This window comes from Tenrec ecaudatus, chromosome X, assembly GCF_050624435.1.
Source record: "Tenrec ecaudatus isolate mTenEca1 chromosome X, mTenEca1.hap1, whole genome shotgun sequence".
In the NCBI taxonomy this organism is placed as follows: domain Eukaryota; kingdom Metazoa; phylum Chordata; class Mammalia; order Afrosoricida; family Tenrecidae; genus Tenrec; species Tenrec ecaudatus.
In genome coordinates, this window is record NC_134548.1 from 97017709 (window position 1) to 97043310 (window position 25602).

General features: G+C 33.4%; 1 protein-coding gene across 2 annotated transcripts in view; it reads left to right on the plus strand.

Moving 5' to 3' along the window:
• The window catches only part of PCDH11X (protocadherin 11 X-linked), a 955366-nt gene that overhangs the window by 107795 nt on the left and 821969 nt on the right, over positions 1 to 25602 (plus strand). For both annotated transcript variants that reach the window (XM_075538649.1, XM_075538648.1), the window contains exon 3: positions 6845 to 9340. In XM_075538649.1, coding sequence (XP_075394764.1) covers positions 6845 to 9340 — 2496 coding nt within the window. The remainder of the gene's footprint in view (positions 1 to 6844; positions 9341 to 25602) is intronic.

Here is a 25602-nt window from a genome sequence, read left to right on the forward strand (position 1 = left end):
AATTCAGTTAACTGTAAGTCTCTTGGTGTGTTGTCAATTCTTTATTCTTGAAGAAAAAGAGACAGAGAAAACTCTAAATATTCAGATATCATTCTGTCATGGCACATTGACACAGTACTTAAAGAGCTATCTGAAACTTTGTTGAGAATTGCTTGTGTGTGACATGCAGGTAAGCCCTTTTCAAATTGTTCAGAAAATGTTACTTTAAATAGGCAAACTAGCAAGTCATTTGTAGAGCTCTTAATATCTAGTATTTGCATTCTAGTCTGGTGAAGAATAATTGAATATATTATGTACTGCCTTGGAAGAAGTACAACTGCAATGCTCCAAAAGAGGTTCGATGGTAAAACTGTGCTATATACTTTTGACAGGTCATTAGGTGGAACTAATATCTAGAGAAGGGAATCATGCTCAGGAAAGTAGAGCATCAGCACAAAAGAGAAAGCCCTTCAAAAATGGATCGACACCGTAGATGTAACAATAGGCTCAAACAAATAAATGATTGTGAGGATGTTTTTTACCAAGGATCTCTGAGCAAGAAACAACTTGATGGCACAGAAAAGGAACAATAAATATCTAGGGGTGTGTGTGTGTGTGTAGTGGGTGTAGGTTATTCATATAATTTGAGGGGGTTTGTTTTCTATGAAAATCTTTTAACCTGCGTTTGATATCAGATGAGACTGTCGGGATCACATGTTCCTTATGCATATATATATATATATATATATATATATATATATATATAATTTATCAATGAGGCGCTCTAGGTTTCTAATTTTTTGATACTGAAGAAAGGTAATAAAGGCTAGAGCTGTAAATTATGCTCATGAATCATGTCCTTTTGGCCTTGGGTATTATGCATATTTTGATGGATTTGCAGTCAGGGTATCTCGCCACCTTCAATCTAAGGGTATTTTGGAACAAATGCATTGGAGTTGTAGGCAGACAACAGCCTCATTTCCACTTGATATGATCTGGACCTGTCAGTACAGGAGAGGTAAACCTGAGTAGTAAATTAATGCCATCTAGGCCACAATTCAAGAAGTCTGCCCTTTTGGGGTGGATTTTCTAAGCTTGCCCATCTGAATATAAGATATGGGCCTTCAAAGTGCTCTGAGGACATTCCTCATATTTCAGATCTACCTCAACATCCAGAGGCACCACCCAAACAACCCTAAATTGTAGCACATTGCCTACCTCAACGCCTGGCTCAAAGATGGTGGCTGAGCGTCTGTGGATTTCCTCAGAAGGAAGATTAGAAAAATATTCTGCCTCAGCATGGTACTAGACTTTTGACCACTTCTGTATGTTTGAATGTTGTATGCACATTATTCTTGAAAATCAATCTAATCTGTTTGATTTAAGCAATTTCATTTTCCTAGATCAATAAAATTTAAGACAAATTACCTCTGATTTAGTCAGTGTCATTATAGGGACCTCTTCTTCAGCCTAGAACTCATCTTTGTGGACATCTCACTTTTCCAGACAGTTTTCTATTTTCCCCCCGAGAAGACTTTGATAAAAGTGTATTGACTGTGGTCCTAGAAGATCCATGGAGTTGGAGAAGTGTTAGTTTCTTTGACAAAAACTACTTCCTTTGATCACTCCACCATAACTATGTTTAGTGATCAGAGTATGCGCCATAATATGGCTACTCCAACAGAGTGGAGAATCAGGTGTCCTTTCTATCTGGAGAGAAACAGCTTCACCAAGAACAGCATAGAAGCCCTTCAGACTTTCCCAACATGGCAAGAAGGCCAGAGAGGAAGCTGTATATAGTTTGTTTTTGTGGTTTGTTTTACATAGAAGTTTTATGACATCTGAGAACAGAACAATGCAGTAGAAATTTCTGCAACAGTGAGACCGGTCTGCCTTTGTATTAGTGACTGGCGATGTGTAGTGTGAAGTATGTCTATCTGAGGAACTGAATCCTTAGCTTTATTTAATTTAAATTCAAATAACCTTTTAACTAATGCCTCTCATATGGAACAATGCAATCGAGGAATATAGGAGAGAAACAGATATATTGTACATGAGCTGCTATGCATATTTAATTAGCACCTAACAATTTTAAGACTGCTGTCACTTTACGTAAAATACTGAAAAAAATATGGAGTGCAATCCTTGGATTTGTTTCAATTAATGGATACTTGTATTTCTTTGCTTGTCTGATTGAAAATTCAGGAAAGTGTATAGACATAAGAAGTAAATGTATAAACATGAAATACACAAAATTTAAAATTTTCCATAGGCAAAGTCTTTTCTTACATGTTTGAGAGACCTGAATCTGGTATCTGTGTCTGAAACTCAAGTTTCCAAGCATGTACTTGTTTTCATCGATATTAATTAGACTCTTTTTCCCTTATATAATTAAATTATGGTATTATTTATCACAAGTGGAAACTAGAGAAATAATACATTAATTTAATAGTGCTTTATAACTTACACCGATAGTTCTTATTAATATGGTTATTTACTTTTGTCATGTATGTTAATATGAAATTGATTTTCTCTCATTGCTAATATTTCATTTCAGTTGGTTACAAACTCTTTAATCACCATCATGTCTTCAGTACTTAGACAAATTATATCACTGTGTTACTCACTTAATTTTGTCATGCTGAGAATGAACAGAATGATAGTGTCATACATTTTTTAATGAAATAGAGTTTATAAATTAATTTTGACCTATGGAAAAGTAATTCTACATTTTAACTTTTCTAAAAGCCTTTTGAAATATTGATAAAATGAAATTAACATTAATCACTAGATTTGTTTAGGTAAATTATAATAGTAAATAAGGTTTATTCCTGTATATAAAATTCAATTTTTCTTATATTATTGAATTAAAGAAATAGTAGTTTTAAACATAATAATTTTCACATTTGTCAATAGATATAATAAGAACAAATATTTCCTTTTCAATATAAACTATTCACTAAACCAGCTTTTTATTGGTTTGTATGAATTGAAGATGTGAAAGGAATGTTTTAGTTATATTAATTAAAAGTGAGATATTCAATACACACTGAAAAGAAAGTAAAAAATCAAATTAGAGAAGTGATTATTTTCATTGTCATTTCTGAAATTCTACCTTAAATAATCATGCCCTCCACCAAGGCATATTATGCTAAGTGTCTGGATAAAAGTTTATCCAATTGCAAAAGAATGAAAAATATTTGTAGAAATAGCTCTAAACAATTTATGCAGAGGAAAAGATTGATGTAATTTTATATAACATGAGACGTTATACATTGCCTTGGTAAATTACAAGAAGAGATCGTTTAGAAGATACATAAAACACCACATATCCTTGCAGACAAAGAAAATTGGCATCATGTCTTAGTGTCTGGTTGTTAGTATCTTCTTTAGATACTGCTATGCGAAACCTGTAAACAAAAACTTCTGTCTTGTTCTTTTTATGACAGAGTACATGAATACCACATTAGTACCTGGTGCTTGTTAAGTCAGTAAATTCTCTGTCAAACAATGTATTAGTACATTAACACACATACAGATTCATAAGCTAGTCATGGAATAAGAATCCTAAGGCACACCCCAACAATAACAACATTTTTTTCATATTTTGTTCTTTTAGGCCTGTTCCTGGGTTTATTTGGGGCACTGATTTAGAAAATTTTCATTGGATACATCACATCAGCTCTTGTTTCTTAGATATAGTGTTATACTACATTTTCATCTATAAGTTATACTAAACCTTAGTTAAGCATCTTAGTTTTAAATATAAGAGAAATTCAGATACACAATTACAGGATAAGATAAAAAATTACAACGTATTTGAAAAAGAACTACTTATGAGGAGACCTGAAAGGGAATTTGTATTAGGCCGATGGTGGCTATTTGATTATGCTTTGAGCTGCCAGACATATGGTCAATGGTTTGAACCCACCAGTCACTCTGCAAACTTTAAAAGATTGAAAAGTTTGGAAATCTAAAGGGGTGTTTCTTCTCCAATTCAATTAGATAGCAGTGAGTTTTTTTTTCTCTTTGTTGTGGGAGGCTGCACAATACATACAGAAATTGCAAGTTGGATACTGAAAACATAGAACTCTGCTTGAGAAGAGTGAAAAATAAAATAAAATAAGATGGAAAAGTCACATATATGGGATAGTGTGAGGGCAACTTAGAGTGTTGAAAATATAAAACTGCATAGAAGTCTTCAAAAATATTTTATGATGTTTTCTTTTTCAAATTAAGCAGTAAACATTTCAGAACACATTTTAATATATAGAAAGCAAGGGATAATTCTGAGTTTTACTCCATGGTTCTTTATAGGAAAAGTTCCAAATATTTTGTTAGAATTTGTGTCATATTATAATAAGGCGAACATTTTAATTTTAATAAAGAAGTTTGAATTCTGACAGATCCATCTTGGGTTTCAGAACACTTGAATCAGTTTATTCTACCCAATTCATTAGCAGTCATTCAATTAAGACTCATAGGGACCATTTAGGACAGAGTGGGACCTTTCCTGTGGGTTTCTGAGGTTGTAGATCGTGATGGAAGCAGAAAGTTTCATCGTTCTCTTGCAGAGTGGCTGTGTGGCTGCAATTGCTGACCTCTAGGTTAGCAGTCAAACTCATAACCCATTAGTCCATGAAGGCTCCATATTACTGTACAGTATTTCTTATTTCTGGGCCCATTTTAAAATAAAAAATTGGAACTCTCTACTACTTAGGTTCTAATAAAGGTGAAGTGATACTCAAGGGAAATTCCAAGTTCATGCACTTTGCACCGTTCACATATATATTTGGATCAAAGGACACCATATGAATGAAGTATAATTTTTGCTAAATATGTAGTACAACACTAGATCCAATGTGCATTTCTTCAATCTCGCTTTTATTGGCCAACAGGGGAAAGAATGTTATATGGCATATGTTCTGTATCTCAAAAACTAGCACTAATAGTGGAAAATTGGTGCCATTTTGGTCATCAGTAGGTCAAGTATACCCGGAGACAAGTCTAACACTTTAGGCATCATAATATATGTTGGCCAGTGAAGTCTTCTTGTGATCTTTTCTTTACACACTACAGGACCTTTATAACTTACTCTTTTCTGTCAAAACCTTGCCATGAACACTGTAGAGGATTCCTTTTGAGACTGAATCAACATTATTCCTCAACTTACAGGATCAATCAACTTGCAGTGCTGCCTGTATAGAGTTCACCTTATTGGTGCTCAAAGAGGAGACTATTTTGCCACCCAAATTTCCTTTCAGCACCTCATGAGGATTTTGTCCTAAGCTACATTTCTCTACTTGACATTTTGTACACTGATTTCAAAAAGTTGGTTTGTTATTCCAAGATCACTTCATCTATAATATATTTTCTTATTGAAAAAAAGATAAAATAATTTGTATTTTATGCACATTTGTATTCTAATTAGTCTTTGTGTTTCTCTCTTTGCCAATGGATTCAATTGCATTTATTATATACTATATACTAATAAATGCATTGGATGTATATTTTACAGCTGATTGTTTTGTTTGGTGTTACAAAATGCATTCCACCCGACTGAAACTTTTCATAAATACTTAATTTGTTTTGAGTAACCATGAATTCCTCCATTTATTTTAATTCATGTATCATTGATTCATTAATCACATGAAATTTAGTGACAATTATTTTTTCAATTCCATTACTCTCTTCCTTTAAAAATAATAGTTCAAATGAATGTTACATGTACTACTATAAAATTCAACATCCTGAAATATAGCGAAGTATTGTTAGCACAACTCTTTAATTTTGGAAAAGCCTAGAGAATTAAATGAACTTACCTGTAGTTATAATAGTAATAGTCAGAGTTAGTGCTTAGATCCAAGTCTACTGGAAGTTAGTTTTGAGCTGATCCAACTATATCATAAAAAATTATGACAATGAGTCCCAAACAAACAAATGTATGGCGCAAACAGTAGGGGTCAGGTGGAGACCCAAAGCCTATCTGTAGACAATTCGACATTCCCTCACAGAAGAGTCACAAGGAAAGAACATATCAACCAGGGTTCAGCATAATACTGATGGAATACACAATATTTCCTCTAGTTCAGTGGTTCTTAACCTTCCTAATGACACTGCCCTAATACAGTTCCTCATTTTGTGGTGACATCCCCAACCATGAAATGATTTTCGTTGCTACTTCATCACTGTCATTTTGCTACTGTCATGAATTAGGCAACCCCTGTGAAATGGTCATTCGACCCCAAAGGGGTCGCGACCACAAATTGAGAACCACTGCTCTAATTCTTCAGTGTGCCACCCAACCCTCCACAATCATGACCCCAGTTCTACCTTACAAATATGGCTAGACGGGTGCATGTTGTACTGGTACAGATAAGATCCTTGGACCCATGGAATCCAGGATGGATAAACCCCTCAGGGACAGTAATGGGAGTAGTGATACCTTAGGGTAGGGGGAAGGTGGGAGAAGAAAAGGGGAATAGACTGTAATGACTGACGTATAACACACAAACACCCAGGGGAATGAAGTACAGAAATGTGGGTGAAGGGAGACAGCAGACGGTATAAGATAGGAAACTAATAATAATTTACAATTTATCAGGGGTTCATGAAGGTGGGAGTTTGGGGGCAGGAGGGAACAAAGAGGAGCTGATACCAAGGACTCAAATGGAAAGAAAATCTTTTGAAAAATGATAATGGCAACATAAGTACATATTTGTTTGATACAATTGATGTATGGATTGTTAGAAGAGTTTTAAAATTCCCCCAATAAAATGATTTATTAACAAAAAATGATGACATTGAAGACTTTCTCATAACATATTTAGATAAGCTAAAATGTATTTCCTTCTATGTTTTTCAGGGACAAACTGTATTTGGCCTGGATATTATTGAAACACCAGAAGGAGACAAGATACCACAACTGATTGTTCAAAAAGAATTAGATAGAGAAGAGAAGGACACATATGTGATGAAAGTAAAGGTTGAAGATGGCGGCTTTCCTCCACGATCTAGTACTGCTATATTGCAAGTAAGTGTTGCTGATACAAATGACAACCACCCAATCTTCAAAGAGAATGAAATTGAAGTCAGTATACCAGAAAATGCTCCTGTAGGTACTTCAGTGACTCAGCTCCACGCCACAGATGCTGACATAGGTGAAAACGCAAAGATTCACTTCTATTTCAGCAACCTGGTCTCCAATATTGCCAAGAGACTGTTTCATCTGAACGACACTACTGGACTTATCACAGTCAAGGAACCATTAGATAGGGAGGAAGCTTCAAGCCACAAATTAATTGTTTTTGCTAGCGACGGTGGATCAGTGCCAGCAAGAGCAATGGTGTTGATAAATGTTACAGATGTCAACGACAATGTACCATCAATTGACATAAGATACATCATCAATCCAGTCAATGGCACTGTGGTTCTTTCAGAAAATGCTCCACTCAATACCAAAATTGCTCTTATTACTGTGACAGATAAAGATGCTGACCATAATGGGAGAGTGACATGCTTCACGGATCATGAAGTCCCTTTTAGATTAAGGCCAGTCTTTAGCAATCAATTCCTCTTGGAGACTGCTGCATATCTTGACTATGAGACCACAAGAGAATATGCCATTAAGTTATTAGCTGCAGATGCTGGCAAACCTCCTTTGAATCAGTCATCCATGCTGCTTGTCAAAGTGAAAGATGAAAATGACAATGCTCCAGTTTTCACCCCATCATTGGTAAGTTTTTCTGTTCCTGAAAATAACTCTCCTGGTGTCCAATTGACGAAAGTAAGTGCAACAGATGCAGATAGTGGCCGGAATGCTGAGATCAGTTACCTGCTGGGTGATGATGCTCCACCTGAATTCAGCCTGGATCGTCGTACAGGTATGGTGACTGCAATGAAGAAGCTGGATAGGGAAAAACAGGAAAAATATTCATTCACAGTTTTTGCAAAGGATAATGGGATACCACCATTGGTGGTCAATACCACTGTCTTGGTGACCGTTCTTGATCAGAATGACAACATCCCAATTTTCACTCACAACGAGTATAACTTCTATGTCCCCGAAAGCCTTCCAAGACATGGTACAGTAGGGTTAATCACGGTGACGGACCTGGATTATGGAGAAAATTCTGCAGTCACTCTCTCCATTTTAGATATGAATGATGATTTCACCATTGATCCACAGACTGGTGTCATAAGACCAAATATTTCATTTGATAGAGAAAAACAAGAATCATACACTTTCTATGTAAAAGCTGAGGATGGTGGTAGGGTATCTCACTCTTCAACTGCCAAAGTGACCATAAATGTGGTTGATGTCAATGATAACAAACCAATTTTTGTTGTCCCTTCTACCAATTACTCCTATGAATTGGTTCTACCTTCTACTAATCCAGGAACTGTGGTCTTCAAGGTAGTTGCTATTGACAGTGACATTGGCCTGAATGCAGAGGTTCGTTACAGCATTGTAGGAGGAAATACAAAAGGTCTGTTTATAATTGATGAAGTCACAGGAAATATTACACTGCAGGAGAAATGTGCTGTTGCAGATCTTGGTTTGCACCGACTGGTAGTCAAAGCTAGAGATTTAGGGCAACCCGATTCTCTCTTCAATACTATAATTGTTAATCTGTTCCTGAATGAATCAGTGACCAATGATACTCTACTTCATGAACTGGTGCGCAAGAGTATTGAAAATCCAGAGACCCAAGATGTTGATACAACTGATGCCTCCTCACCTAAAAGTGACTATGTCAAGATCACGGTTGCTGCAGTTGCTGGCTCCATAACTGTCATCCTGGTGATTGTTATCGCTGCTGTAATAAGATGTCGCAAATCTCCACGCATTAAGGCAGCCCAGAAAAACAAGCAGAATTCAGAATGGGTTACTCCAAACCCAGAAAATCGACAGATGATAATGATGAAGAAGAAAAAGAAGAAGAAGAAGAAGCACACCCCTAAGAACCTGTTGCTTAACTTTGTCACTATTGAAGAAACGAAGACAGATGATGTTGACACTGATGGAAACAGTGTCACATTAGATCTTCCCACTGAGCTGGATGAGCAAGCCATGAGCACCTACAACTGGGGAACTACACCTACTACTTTCAAGCCAGATAGCCCTGATTTGGCCCGGCATTACAAATCTGCTTCTCCACAGCCTGCTTTCCAGATTCAGCCTGAAACCCCTCTGAATTCGAAGCACCACATCATCCAGGAACTGCCTCTTGATAACACCTTTGTGGCCTGTGACTCCGTCTCCAAGTGTTCCTCCAGCAGTTCTGATCCCTACAGTGTTTCTGAGTGCAGCTTTCCAGTGACAACCTTTAAAGCCCCTGTGTCTGTTCACGCCAGACCGGTAGGTAATTCAAGTTTCTAACTGAGCTTTTTAACGTTATTTATTATTTACATTCAGAGGAAAACACCGATTCTACCGAGTTCAATGAGAGTAAAAATGAGACTATTATAGTCCTTTCATTGTGGTAGATAATTATTTATGTTTGGTAGAAAATCAGAGTAAAATGACTAACTTGAGAAAACTGCATGTAGGATTATGGTTGTACTAGGGACAATTTTGTCTGTTGACAGCAGTATGACACTTTTTCCTAGAGGATGTACAAGGAACTGTCTACATCAACGATACCCCTGTCCTCAGTCAATGTCATTGAGTGCACAGGTTTCAAAACAATTTGGGCTAGCTACATCTCAATACATCTTTTCTGAATTTTAGCACAGGTGATGTTGAAAATTCCAGATTCACAAGGGAAAATCTGTGTCTGTCCCATATAGCTACCTAAATAGTACCCAGAAATTAGCTTCCATCACACCTCTGTTGTGCCCACCCAAAGAAAAACTGCCATTTTCAAGTTACAAAATCACTATAATTCTTATTCATAAAATTTTATTAGGCCACACAATAGGACAAGAATGGAATTGGAATAATGATTATACATACTTATCACTGTTCTTATCAAGCCACATCAAGACATGCATTTAAATATTTACATACTTAAGCAAGCTAGTTAGTGTTCTTCAGTAGATATTCTTAAGGTAATGCCTTTTGGAAAATGAAGTATGTTTGCTTTCTAGTGGCCATAATGGCAGCTATGAGAAATGTAAAATATGAATGTGGCTGGAACATTTAAAAGACAATACATTTATGAAGATAAGAATTTGCACAATGTTTTTTTGTTTTGTTTTTTGTGTATTCCATTAATGAGGACTGCAAAATAATAAGCAAATTAAATTTTGTTGCTTCCTTAATAAAATCAACTGATAGAAACTACCCATCTTTTTTTTCTCTTGAAATCATACCACACATTGACTTTATTATTTTGTTTGTGTCTTAATCTCAGTTTCATGGAATAAAGTCTTTTCAAAGACTTCTCAAAGACTTTTTCAAAGACTTTTTCAAAGACTTTTCAAAATCTCAGTAGAATAAAGAATATGGCTTAACAATGCTCTAGCAATGTGAAAATCAGAATAGAGTTCCTCTCACCAAAAGTTAAGAGATAATGTAAAAATCTGTCCAGGTTCAAGAAAATGTAATAGTTGACCTTAGGTGTGGAAATGGCTTTAAGAATGAAAGTTAATCAAAGCTATGCATAATTAAATGGAATTATACTATGATATTAACTTTTCTTTGTTAAACACACATTACAGATAAGATCCCAATTGAGTTGTAAGAGGATTTTTGCTATTATAGTACCACAGTTATGTTGTTTCTAGTGGCAAAATAAAACCGTAGTATTATGAAGAATTTCTATTACATTTTCAAAAAGATTATAGGGCAGCATTTATCTTTAAAATGTGCATAATATCCATGTTCCCCTGTCTAGGTGAAGATTAGCTAAGGGCCAAACTAATAGATGCACAACTCTTATCATGCTGAAATGTTATTGTTTATATTTACCCATTCAGAAGAGCACTATATATCATTATTATTTTTTGCATATTGTAAACCTTTCTTAACAGAAGTGTCTCTTTTACGGTGAACACTTTACGTGTATTGTGGAACCTAAGAAACCTTTTTTCAGGGAGAAATTTGTGAATAGGCTTTTCTTTTTTTTTTAATTGACCCTTTAATACCCTGAATAGCTTTTTAAATGACAGCATACTAAGTGTGGGGTTTTTAAATTACATTTGTGCATAGCAATTTTTAATAGATTGGTTCATAAAACTAGTTAAAAGTATAAATTCTACCTTCAACTATTTTTGAAGGCACAGTTCTTTATGCACTAAGTAATGATTCTGCAGTGTATGAATACATAGTAATAAGTCATGAATGAAGAAAAATTGAAGTATTTGCTAATTATTGTAGTCTTAAATTTTTTCATATTCTATAATACTTTAAAGAGTTGACAACTTTTCCTGACATTTTATACTACTTAGCTAAGAGACTGTGCTCTAAAACACTAAATGGCTTCATAAATCAGGCAAAATATGAAATGTAAATGCTGATATTAATCTTATTTATTATTGTTATTATTAGCTGAAAACACTATCTTAGAATTAATGGATTCTGAGGTGATTTATTCAAAATTTTCACCCCCCAAATAGCTAAATGTTAGATTTTTGTCATATTTCATAGTTGCTTCATATTCATTACTAAGTATCTTTTGAAAATGAATTGATATGTCTATATTTTGACCTACATTTGCAATGTTTTTCCCCCTTTCTGCATAAACTTATACTTGTGATTAATTCCCAGAGACATTTCATATGCACTGACTTTGCAGAATGCTAGAAGATAAGTGAACACTGAAAAAGAAACCATATATTTATAAACCAAATACAGTAGTTGTCTGCTTTTTAAAGAAATATCATATAAAATGTGATAATACATCAAGTAATAAAATATAAATTCAATATTATTTAAGGAAATTCTGAAAGTTGGAAGAAAACTCTACTGTTTTCAGAAGGCAGAATTATTTCAAACAATTTTATACAAAATGAAGAAATATATATTTAAAGTAGTGACAATTGCATTTACAATTAGTTCACTACCCATTTGAATGAAATATGAAAATGGATAAATAAATTGGATGCAAGTAGGCTTCAAGATATAAGATTTTTTTCAGAAATTTTATGTTTTATATAGCAAAAATACTTCCTATAATTTTTTCCCTAACTCTAATGTTCAGAAGGGACAAAAAAATAACTTTTATGAGATATCTCAATGCAAGCAATGCATCTATTTCAAAAAGCCACTTACATGTGGGGAATATGATGGTGTTCTTTGCTTTAAATTCCCACATGTATTCTGGAGAATGTTTTTGTCCACATTCTCGTAGAAATTAGAAATATACTACTTAAATGGATGGATTTCTAGATTGCCTTCTATTAATAGAGCAAGTAGATAGTACTTGGATAGTTAGTATGATCCTAGGGCTTCTAGAAAACTGTACTGTCAAAACCAAGTCTGGCCCTCACCATCAATATTCTTAAAATGTTATGAACATCATATACTTAAAATTAAAATAAAGTTGAAAATACCATGTGTTTAAAGTACAATTTTGGAGAATCTTTTGTGTATTCTTCATTGTCTGCATTTGAAGTGCGTCATTGAAAAAGCATTCCTAGCTAATAATTTTTGTGAATGGAATTGGAATAGCTTTGTAGTTGCACAAATGAATGGTAAACAATAGTGTAATGTTAGGACATTTACAAAATAACTCAGCTAAATAATAATGCTTTTAATTATTATATTTGGGTCCAAATTGATTACAGTGGACTGAGTTAGCTTGTATTAGAATAGGCAAACACCAGAATTGAATTTAGTAGCATTAGTTCTTTGCATCTACTTTTTAATAATGTGAATTTTAGCCATGTGACATGCTTGGCAACGAATATTTCTGGAGCACAATCATTGATTTTGATAACATGTTATTTTTCTTGTCCTAGACTGATTCCAGGACATCAACTATTGAAATCTGCAGTGAGATATAACTTTCTAGGAACAACATAATTTCAACCCCCCTCCCACTAAAATTCGATGACATGTGATTTCAAATTAGCTAAAATTTTGTAATCTGAATTTCCCATTATATATGTAAGGAAAACAACACAAAATTTAAAAACGGATTTCCCATTGAATCTTATGATTACTTTAGATGGTATATGAAGATCAAAATGTAAAATTCACGGGGGGGGAAAAGTACAATGAAATAATAGTTTTATCATACTGTTTTCCTGTTTGCTTGTTCTGGAAGGCAACAACATTAATGTAATATAATAGTACTATCCTGGTGTATACACTGATTACTAATTCATCAAACATGAAACATGGAGTTACTTGCCTTGTCTGATTGACGAAGAGTTAAACATCATCTCCGGGGTTTGGAATGAAGCTGAATTATCCAGTGTACCTTTTATGAAAGGTACCTAGGCAAAGATCCTTTTTAAAGACCAAAATATTCAAATAAATATAAGCTTAAATACATTTTATGAAAATGTTAACTACTATAGTATTTATGAGAAATCACTATAATCAGTCATCACTCTGTCCAAGAGTTGAATGACATTAAAATAATAATTTTGGGGTTTTATGTTATTTGTAGTCATCTAGATCCACTATTTTCATCATTAAAAGTTATTTTTGTTGTAACCATGTTTCTTTTATAATTTTTTAAAGAGAAAACTTTTTTCTACTTAGAACCATTAAAAGAGAATGTAAAGTTCTTTATACTCCCTGGTATTTTGAAAATATTTAATATTTTCTGAATCATGAAATATAATTTTAGTCATATTTAGGTAGAAACAAGGATTTAGGTAAGATTACATCTTAATTTTGAAACTGAAGAACTAGAGTCCGATCTAAAATAATCTATTTTATTTCTCTATCATTAAGTTATGGAGTCTATCTCATTGTTTTGAGTAGTTTCCATTTAAGATGAACTCTTTTTCACACTATGTCAATGAACTTTTATCTCATACAAATAAATGCGTTTCTTAAATTGGAGAATGTAAAGAATGGTGTGTTCCAAATGTACACTTTGATCTTTATGCTGTTTTAACCTTACTAACATTACTAACAATTTAAAGTGATGATTTATTGGGATAAAAAGGGAGTATAAATGACCCTCATAATTATGACATACAAGTTATATTCTCTGGCTTATGTTTCAAATTCTGAAATGTGTATCATTTTACCTTTATAATGTAACTGGCACTTCATCCCTTATGTGCATTGAAATTAGTATATTACTTGAAGTATTCTTTGATATTAGAATACTTTGTAAAGAATTATGTTCAACTTTGCATTTCAACTAAGTTTTCTCTTTGGATACTTTGAGTGTAGGTAACAATTTTAAAAGATTGATGTTAAAATTTAGTGTTTCTGGTAACACAGAATCCCTTGTACCTCCAATGATGTCAGAGTTCCTTGAATATAGTTGCTATCTGGTTCTATAGTAAGTTGATTGTAATGATTGTGAGTGTAAATATTTTTATTGGTAATGAAAATGTCATATAAGTTAGAATATTGTAATATACGCTTACAAATTCCTGTTGGGGAAAAATGCTTAAATTAAACTTTAACTTTTTTTACTAGCTATTAACATAGAACCACTTCACACTACTTCCCAATCTTATCTTGACAGATGTTTTGTTTAATTTGAAACATTCTAAAATATGTCAGATCTAGCCAAATTCATATACTCCCATATCAAGATGAATTAGCAGTAAAGGGCTGTGAAAAACATAGTTTTAAATTTAATTGTGAATAAAACTATGGTAGTCAAGCAAAGGAATGTGCACTTCAAATATTTTATAAACTATTCCATAATACAAACGCATGGGTTCATGACCACTCAAACATGTTTATTTAAATGTATTTTAATATTATTTTATCATGAAAACCTTGTGAACTAAGGGGAAGACTTCTCTCTCCTCTTTTTCACCTCAGTAACCCATTTATAGGTGGCTGTACTAAAAACTAATTAGGAATAATAAGATTCCATTGTATACATTAAGATGAGAATATCTCAAAATAGTTATTCAGTATCTCTTAATCCATACCCCAACAGTTTTATGAGTATTATCTTTTCAAAGGTTGAAAATTACAAGTTTTTTAAATGCAAATGATTTCATCTCTCAAAGTGCAACTTTTGGGCAGAACTTCTGGCTTGTTTTCTATCCTGCTCTTCAAAGAGCTAAAGCCTACAGGAAATAAGCTATGTTGACGACGTCAAAACCAAAGTGGTTCCTTTTCCTATTATGGTGAACATAACTGCTTATCAATAGAGGCAACGACGATTGACTTTTAACCCTATTTCAATTATACCATAGACACAAATGCAGTTTGCTTTTCAGTATTGAATACCTTTGATGTAGTCCCACCTCTGCTTAAGGGAATATTACCATTTGAGAAAATTAAATTAGGCCTAGAAATAGTGTCTCCCAAAAAGCTAGAGAGGGGAAAATATCAATTTTTTCCCCTACTTGGTTTCTCCTTATGAGTACATTTATTGACACCTTTAATTTTTTTATTTTTATTATTATATGTTTGATTTAGAAGGTTTCAGAAAGCTACCTATCTCTTGTGTTGGTATCAGTGGTGTCTTAGAATATTCACAATGTATATTCTTGACTTTCTGGGTTTTTCTTTCTTCTTGTCATTGAATAAAGAAAGACAAAAGGAAGGCAATCATGAAGACTAGTCATAATACTTAAGAAAAACAACATCTTAATGTATTTACAGAAGATTTTAATTTATTGATCATACATAGAAATACTGATTGTGTACTGCAAGTAGTCAAGACTATCTTATTTTGTTTTGAATATGTAAATAGAAAGCATCATAAAATACATTCTTTGTTTTTATTTTAAATATAAAAGTGCTTTATTTTCTAATGTAAATTATTGGCCCAATATATTTATTTATTTTGAAATTATGAAACAATTTAAATTCTATTAATAAGTCAAATTTTATGTATATAGAGTCTCTTGTCTCATAACCTCCCTATCCCACAATAACAAGGAAAATAAATGTTATCATTTTCAAGTAGAAATTAGATTAAATCATTTACCCACTATTTAGCATAAAAGCTATTAATATTTTAATTTTGACATGAATTAATACTGCCTTGTTTTACTATTTTCTTTCTTGCAGTCATAATTAATTAGATTTTATAACTGTGTGTCTAAATATGGTAAGGTAAAGCCCAATCTAAACAGAAATGATAGGGCAAAAGCAAATCTTTTCCCCACCCCAAATAACAGTTTATAAGCATTTCATTTCTTGACATTGGTTAAAAATCCCCATCATAAACCTCTTCCCATTTCCTCCCTGTATTGCTTATTTCCCATTATCCTTGTCAGCTGCTGTCTGAATTTTCTGGGAAGATGAGCTAATACTTCCTTTTGGTTTAAGGACAATGATTTCATTCTGAGGTGTTGGCTCCTCTGAAGTATTCACTTTTTCTGCTTACCATCCAGTCTATTCTGAGTTAAGAGCGACCCTTTAGGAACACAGTGGAACTACCAGGCTTATGTAGATAAAATTGCTTCCTAGGGATTCTGGTTGCTACAAATCAACTCACAGTTGCCCAGTTCAACCCACTATGCCACCAGGGCTCCTTTTGTTCATTATGTAGGCCAGTCTCTTATTCAGTTGAAAATTGATGCCTAGGATTGTGTTCAGTTCCAAGCTCGAAGGGTGTCTACAGGCCACAGTCTGGGATTCCACCAGTCTCTACCTGATCTTCTCTTCCTGTTTGGTTTTGTTTTCCGCCTATTCTGTCAAAGACTTTCCAGTGTCATCCCAATTAGAGTGATCTTTTAGGAATTTATGCCACACTCTTTAATGCTTTCTGTGGGTGCTCTTGCGTAAAATATGTGATCTGAGAATTTATGAAGTTTTGCCTTTGTCTATTTTAAATATTGTTTAGTGGTAAGCTTCTGTCTCTAAGGTGCTGTGATAATATAAAGTTGTACGTGTTATATATAATTACTACTTTTAAAAGAACTGTGAACATTGACTTTTCATGCATATGGGTATTTATATATGACTTCTATGGTTGAATGTGCTATTTAGACTCCTAATTAGATTTTAAAATTTTAGAGTTCTTGTAGGCTTTTAGTGTAGTTTAACATCCATTGTAGAAAGTTTAGTGATTCATAGGTAGATTTTTGATGAAAAAGTTTAAATTATTTGGTTTATTTCAAGCTAAATCAATAGCTTCTTTTCATCTCACATAGTGATTCTGTTTGAAGACTCCATAAAGTTTGGACTTGGTGCATCCCTAAAATTACAGAATTCTTGTGTTCTTTTTAAATTATAAACTATACACACATAACTGTATTTGAATTAGTAAAATACTTCTTTATTTATCATATATATTACTTATGTTTATAAATGTATGAATGGACAAATTAATGTAATAGCAAAGTTTGGTTAGATGACAATGTAACAGAGACATAAGCAATGTTTCTCCACCATGAATCTCTTTCCTTCAGGGAAATCTTTCTTAATTTAAAAAGTGAAACTTCTGTCAAAAATTACCGTGATATTTAATGACATACAAGAATTTTTATAACTGGCTCTTTTTTTCCATATTCTGGCCAGTTTCAATTGAAATTGCTCTAAATATCTTTTTAATCTATTTATTAATATTCCATTTTCCACACATGCACAAGTACTAGGAAAGGACAAATATAACCTTTTTGTCACTTGAAAAATCCCATTCATTAGGTTTCAGTAAATAGATTAAATTGCATAATCATGAAATATGAAGGTTTCAATGTTCCTAGAAATATTTACATTTTTACTTATCTGGTAACCTTATGTTTATCAAATATTCATGGATTAATTTTGTAAAATATTATTACTTTTTAAATGAGGTTAGCTTTTAAGAACATTTAAAATTTCTTTGTTCAGTATTTGGCAAAATGTTTGATAACAGAAGAATGCTTTTAGTAAATAATCAGAAAAGTTTTAATAATACAGTTTCTCCTTTTCAATAATAGTTTAAAGTAAACAAATATGCAATTTTGGTGGAAAACATGATTTTTTGAAATCCTTAATGTAAACCTAAAAATGCCTTCACTTAGTTTTTTAATATTGTTTCCAATTTCAATTACAAAATTCAATTACAATTACATAATTATGAACCTAAATATGTGCCATTGAAAATAAAGAGAATTCGCAACAAGCACTTAATGTACATATAAATATTGCCAATAATTTGAACATGCACTTTAATTAGTTGATCTTCACAACAAATAATCTTATAAGAATTATAAAACTAATTCAACAATATTTTTGCCTTGGAAACAACAACATAGTCTCATAGAAGCTAGGGACAAGCCCACAAAAATAAAATTGCATGAATTCTGTAAAATTGGCATGTGAGTTCTTATTTGTGAGACTTTTGCATTATTATATTTATGCATTTGATCCTTTGTAGTTCAAATCTATGTACCAGGTGCCTTTTTTTGCAGATCATTGTATACCTTATTTTTTAGTAATTACATTTTCTTCACCCAACCAGTTATTTCAGAGAAGGTGCTGAGTTCTCTTCCAGATAATGTTCATTAATTTACTCAAATGATATCAAAGCATCTAGAACAATAAAACATTTTAAATAGACATCTAGATATCCTATCTATGTGACAAAATTGCTTAATGTTATAAAGGCAATGATTTTGTCAAATATAACACAATTATTTAATAGTCTAAATTAAATAGATAGCAGCTTGCCATGCTAGATAAGGTTATCATTATCTGAATCTAGAGATAAAATCTCATGGTGCTACAAATTAAATATATATAGTTATATATGTGTGCATATATATACACACAAATACATATACTCTTATACATCTATGTGTGTGTATACACACGCACAGAGATACATACACATCTATTTCCAAATATCTATAAATCTACCACTGATAAATAACATAACAATTAATCCTTTTAAGGTGAAAAAAACTCATGTCCAAAAGTATAGCTAATTTTGTCAAGCAGAATACTCATGTTAATATAATGGACAGGGAATGAAAATACAGTGGGATAATAATATTGTGTTTAATATGTACATAGACACATATGTGTAAAATTTCTGGCAGAAGAAAATGATAATAACTTAAGCTTCAATCTAAAGACAGCTTGTTAAAGATTGTGCTTGCACATTTATTACTTTAGTATCAATTTACAATTCTAAACTATAATTATCTTGTAGCCATCATATTATCCTATTTATTAAAACTGCTGCCATATTCAGTGTATTCTGAATATGAGTTCATATATAAATATTTGCTTTTAATACAAATGCTTTGATTCTAATGTAACTGCAGTACTTTTCTTCATCAATTATTTTCTGATTTCTGAAAGATCAGAAATCCAGTAATATAAATATATACATGAAAAAATTAAATGTTGTTTTACCTAAGTACTAATGTAGATTCTATTTCTCGTGCATACAGTAAAGATCAATTCTACTGATAACTTAAACTCAGCTGACATAATGAAAATGTGTCTTAAAATGTCCATAAAAGTTAGCTCTTTTTTTGAATTAACCTTATATTTCATTTGAATACCTATGAAAAAAGAAGAGATAAGCAACTAGTTCTTGTTTAGTGCTTTGTACATTGTCAGATTTGCAGTTTCATGTATTTGCAATCTTGTGGGTTACATTTATTTGTGTTTTTATCAAAAGTCTATGAGATAGTTACCAGAATTTTAGAATATAAACATACATACATATGTATGCAGATAAGTACACAGTACATTTTTGTAAACAGTTCACTGTAAACTGTACATTAAAATAAATTATGAGAAATTTTATTAGGATAGGCCCAGATTAAATTGGGCAATGTGTATAATTTGTTATCATTACTGATTGAGTGGATTTAGAACTTAGAACAACACTGGAAAAAAATCTGTAAATCTTTAATATTGTGAAGATTCAAAATATAATGGTATCTATAGCAGTCAATTTAAATTCTTGTTTCTACTTTGTAAGATGTAGCTGTAATTTATGTGACTATATTAGAATGAATATTATAGAACTTTTCCCACTGAAATATGTATGGATACTAACATCTGGATGTATTTGATGTAATTCAGTGAATAAAGTGTGTGCAATCTGTGTAAAGTGAAATACCTATTAATAAAGTTGTTTCTGCATTGCAATAATACATCTTCTGATATTTCTTGAAGTGCTTGTTGTTAGCAGAAGTTACTGATCTCTTTAATGCTATCAGTGATACAATGATTTTTACACCTTTACATCTTCCAACTCTGCATGGTATAACTAATTATCTGGAGTTACATTAACTCCAGAAATACACATTTTTGTTTATAAAAATTTACTAAATGTATAATTTTGTGCCTTTTGCTTAGTTTTACTCAAATTATTAATTTGGTGTAATTTATTAACTATTTGATTTGAAAAAAGTACCCCGGGTGGGTGTCACAGGGGAGAAGTGTTAACTGCTAAACAAATGCTTAACTCTTTGAATCCCCTAGATGCTCCATGAGAAAAATATATATTGTCTGTTCCATGAGAAAGGTCTGTTCCCATGAAGATTTACAGCTTTGCCAACCTATATGGGGCAGGTTTGCTCTCTTTTACAAAGTCTGTAGGAGTTGAAATCAACTCAATTGCAAAAGCTTGCTTTGGTATTTGTTAAAATATGCTAGATAATGGAGTTACCATGAATTTAAATGAGATTTGCCAAATTCATGCTAATATTAATGTGATCTGACACATACTGGAAGTATGTGGAAAAAAGCAGCAAATAACTTTCTGTCAACTTTTCAATGAAGAAAATCCCTGTGTATACTAGTTTGGAAGGGAGAAAATGAAATGCAAAAGAAAGAAACCATAAACCCCTCACATTTTATTATAATAATTATGAGAGAGCGAGAGAGAGAGAGAGAGAGAATGACTTGGGAACTATATGGCAAATACTTGACACTCCAAAATCCATGATATCCAAACCCTTCCTTTCATGGCAGACGTGAGACCTGAGACATTTGAGGAAACATCTAGTTAAAGGCTTCCCTTTCCTAAGTCACCTCGAAGTAGCCAGCAAATCCTTGGATCTTACCTTTAAAATGCCATTCACATCGGACCCTTCGAAGATTCCATGACACAAATCATTACTATGACTTTTTTTCCCCCACTGGTAATAATTTTCCTGTTTCTTATTTTCATCTGTCTAACTCATTATCTAACATGTACCCAGAATGCTCTTTCTAAAACACAAATCTGATCACGTGTCGCTTGAGACTGAACAACTTCCAAGTTCCTTCTACATTGCAAATAAAATAAAACCCCAATTGCTGAATTTTTCAAGAACCTTACAGCTTTCACCAGTTCAACTGTAAAGTTTCATTTTCCATGACAATATGCACCCCAGTTTTTGTCACACCTACTACCCTTTGTTCTCTGATCATACAATGTATTTGAAGACACCATAATTTTTTATAATTTCCCATAATTATATTAAGCACTTGCTTTGGTTAAGGAGAAACTATGTAGACTACAAAATCAAGTCGACCATAGTCAGTGAAGCAGAGGTACAATAATAAGACAAGAATGTAATGATTTAATGAAAGTAATTGATTATTGAATATCAATGGTACTATGATACACAGCTAACCAATTTTATTTTAGCTTTGTTGTACCTTTTCTCCAATATCTTTTCTGCTTCTTAAGGTTAACTTCAAGTAATTCTTATAATTGAAAATCCTTGAAAGAACAACTAGATCATGTATAATTTATCAGATATGAGTTTCTTAAAACTATTTCCAGAACATTTCTTTTGCACTGTTTATCTCACTAATCTTAGCAAAATTATAAAGAATTTCTTTCAGTTATTTTCATTAAAGCATCAGAATAAATTTTAATCAGTTTATCTAATGTGAATCCAGTTCATCTACTGAGGGTGTAGGAGGCCTGGTAGGGCTTGATTAAAAGCAATGGAACTGAGAGGAACTACTGAAACCTACATGAAAACTGAACATGATAGTGGGACAAGAGGAAAGTAAAAGGAAATAGAGGAAAGAACTAGAAAGCAAAGGACATTTATAGAGGTCTAAATGCAATGCAGGCGTGTACATCTAATTGAAATAGAAATATACTTAATAGGTTTAGTATTAAGGTAGCAGATGGACATTGGGCCTCTAGCCAAGCACTCCCTCAATGCAAGAACACTTTGTTCTATTAACCTGTCATTCCATGATGTTCACTTTCCTGACACGATTGCTCAAGACAAAATTGGTGCCTAAGCGAATGTGGTGAGGAAAGCTGATGGTGCCCGGCTATCAAAATATATAGTGTCTGTGATTTTAAAGGCCCGAAGATAACCAAGTGGCCATATAACTGTGAAGCAACAAATCCCACATGGAAAAGCACACCAGCCTGTGTGATCACAAGATGTCAATAGGATCAGGTATCAGGCATCAAAGACCCAGAACACAAACATCATATCATTGTGAATAAGAGGGAGTATGGAGTGGAGACACAAAGCCCATCTGCAGGCACTGGACAGCCCCTTACAGAAGGGTCGTGGGGAGGATACGAGCCAGTCAGGGTGCATTATAGCACTGATGAAACATACAATTATTCTCTAGTTCTTTAATGCTTCCTCCCACTATTATGACCCCAATTCCACCTTACAAATCTGGGCTAGAGCAGAGCATGTACATGGATAATATACAGAACAGATAAACCCGAGTAGCCATACTATTAGAGGAAGGGGAAGTGCGGGGAGGGGAAACCTATCACAATGATCTACCTATAACTCTCTCCCAGGAGGATGGACAACAGAAAAGTGAGTAAAGAGAGACATCAATCAGTATAAGACATGAAAAAATGATAATAATCTATAAATTATTGAGGGTTCATGAAGGAGGTAGGGAAAAATTCAGAGCTGATACCAAGGGCTCAAGTAGAAAGAAAATGATCTGAAAATTATGGCAACAAATGTGCTTGACACAATGAATGGGTGTGTGTGTTGTGATAAGAGTTGTAAGAACCCTCAATAAAATGATTTATAAAAAGAAGAAGTTTCAAAAAACCGATAAAAAATGTATTAACTTTCCTCCAGTGAAAATCAGCAGCTATTTTCTTCATTGCATATACCTCGAGAAAAAAAGACCATTATAAGCGGGTGTTAATGTGGAAGATTGAATACAAATACGACGTTAAGGACTCCTGAATATGAAAATATAGCAAGAGTAGCACATTTCCATATTTCTAGTGGACAGACTTTCCCCTTTTGTTTGAATAGTGTTTGATATTTCTGTCCATGTTGAAAGACTAAGCCACAACTATTGCCATCTGTTATTGTTAGTGCCAGCCAGTTGTTGTGACTCATCATGAACCTATGTGCCCAATGGAATGAGGCGCTTGCCCAGTCCTGCACCATCCTGAGAATTGTTCTTATGCTTGAGCCCATAGTTGCATCCACTGTATCAATCCATGTTATAGAGGGCCTGTCTTTTTCTGCTGCCCTTCCACTTTATCAGACATGATGTCTTTCTCCAGGGAATGGTCTGTCCTGACAAAATGTCCAAAGAATATAAGGCAAAGTTTTGCATTTTTGGTTTCAAGAACACAAATACCATATCCCTTCGGACAGGAAAAATCTGAAAATAGATTTGTCAATATGTCCTTTGTTCTTTAAGGTGGTGCGGCACATGGGATGTTAGGACCCTAGATATGGGCAGCAGAAGTATTTGGCTCACTATCTAATAAAGCCCTGCCCTGCTAACAATTCATTATAGCAAACCTACAAGAGAGTAGAACTTCCCCTGTTGGTAGCCGAGACACTAAATCTGGGGGAGTAGAAAGCCTCATCTTTTTTTTTTAAACCATTTTATTGGGGGCTCTTACAGCTCTTATCACAATCCATACATACATCCATTGTTGTCGATCACATTTGTACATATGTTGTCATCATTTTTAAAACATTTTCTTTCTAGCAAATTCTTTTATTAATCATTTTATTGGGGCTCATACAACTCTTATCAAAATCCACACATTCATCAATTGTGTAAAGTACTCTTACACATTCATTGCCCTCCTCATTCTCAAAACTCTCACTTTCCGCTTGGTCTCCTAGAATCAGCTCCTCATTTTCCTTTTCTTTTTTTTTCTCCCCCTCCCACCCCACGCCCCTCTCCCTCACGAACCTGTTAGGTAGCTTAGCCCAGGGAATTGGGAAGTCCATTTACGCATGCCCAGGAGAGCCAAGAAAGCCTCATCTTTTTCCTACTTGGCGTCTGGTAGTTTCCAATTGCTTATCTGGAGGCTAGAAGCCCAATGAGTAATCTATCCACTATGCCGCATAGTTATGGGTCAGAATTGCTTCCATGATAGTGAATTATGGGGTTTTTTTTTTGGAGTTTTTAAACTCGTAAAAGAAACAGGACTACATAGACTCAAATCATTATACATTTTTTAATGATGATAATTTTTTTATGTGAAGAAATATTTTACATGATTTATTGAGAATTCTATATACTCTCCTGGCTATATGCTACTGACTAATCTAATTGCTAGACATGTAGTGTTTACTGTAGCCTATATGAGAATGGATGTTTCAGCCATGAGAGATCATTTAGTGTTGAGCCTCTGTTATTTGACACATGATGGAACCAAAGCCCCAAGAAAATTAACGTTTATTGCCCACCTATTATATATCAAGAGGTATGCTAGACATTTTAAACCTTTAGTTCTTTTTTCTCAGATGAATTATAGAGGTTGTAAGTGGCAGAGCAAATATCTATGGCTAGGTCTAACTGACTAAACTACCGTTCCACTGCACCGCATCATATGCTTGGGTTTGGCTGCAACATTTTTCGGCTTGAGTTTCAGAGACACTTCACTTTTCCTATTTTTCTATTAGATTTCTGATATTTTCTATAAATCAATATCTAATTCTATTAAATATCTTTGGATAACCTTTTCCTAAAGAAGACACATTCTCATCCATGTGAAATCAGGTCAATGATCCTGTGTATGACATTTTACTACATGTACTGTTGACAGCTATGTTGGGGGGGCGGTCTAAATTCCTATAAACAAATCAGAATCTTTCTGTAAATAGGAAAGCTACAGATAGTATGTAATACAAATTTCTTCTTCCATGTCTCATATCTCCCATATGTGATCCTCAGAACAAACCTGGAACAAAGTAGTTATATAAGAAATATTTAATTTTTTTTACAAAGAAAAGACTGAGGGTCCCTCCAAAATGACCACCCCAGCCCGGCCCCCCTGTCACATCTCCATTCAGCCTTTGCAATATTAAAACGTATTATGCGGTGAATGCCTGGCAATCTACTTCTAAAAATCAACCATTAAAACTTTTGGAGTGTGGTTCTTAAACACATATGGGGTCCCTGGTTCCTGAAAGTTCAAACTGATGAGATCACAACAGATTTTTAATATATACAAACCATATTATGCAATACAACTGGTTCCAAATGAAAAAATTTAGAATTTTTTAGGAAGTTGCATTATCAGGCTATATTAATTCTTCAAAATAAAAAATGGAAAAACAATTTGAAAAAAAATATCATGAGTGCATGCCTAGTAAGTACCAAATATAGTACAAGGCACACTGGGGGAGTAAATTTTAATGGGATGTGTTAATGCGTCA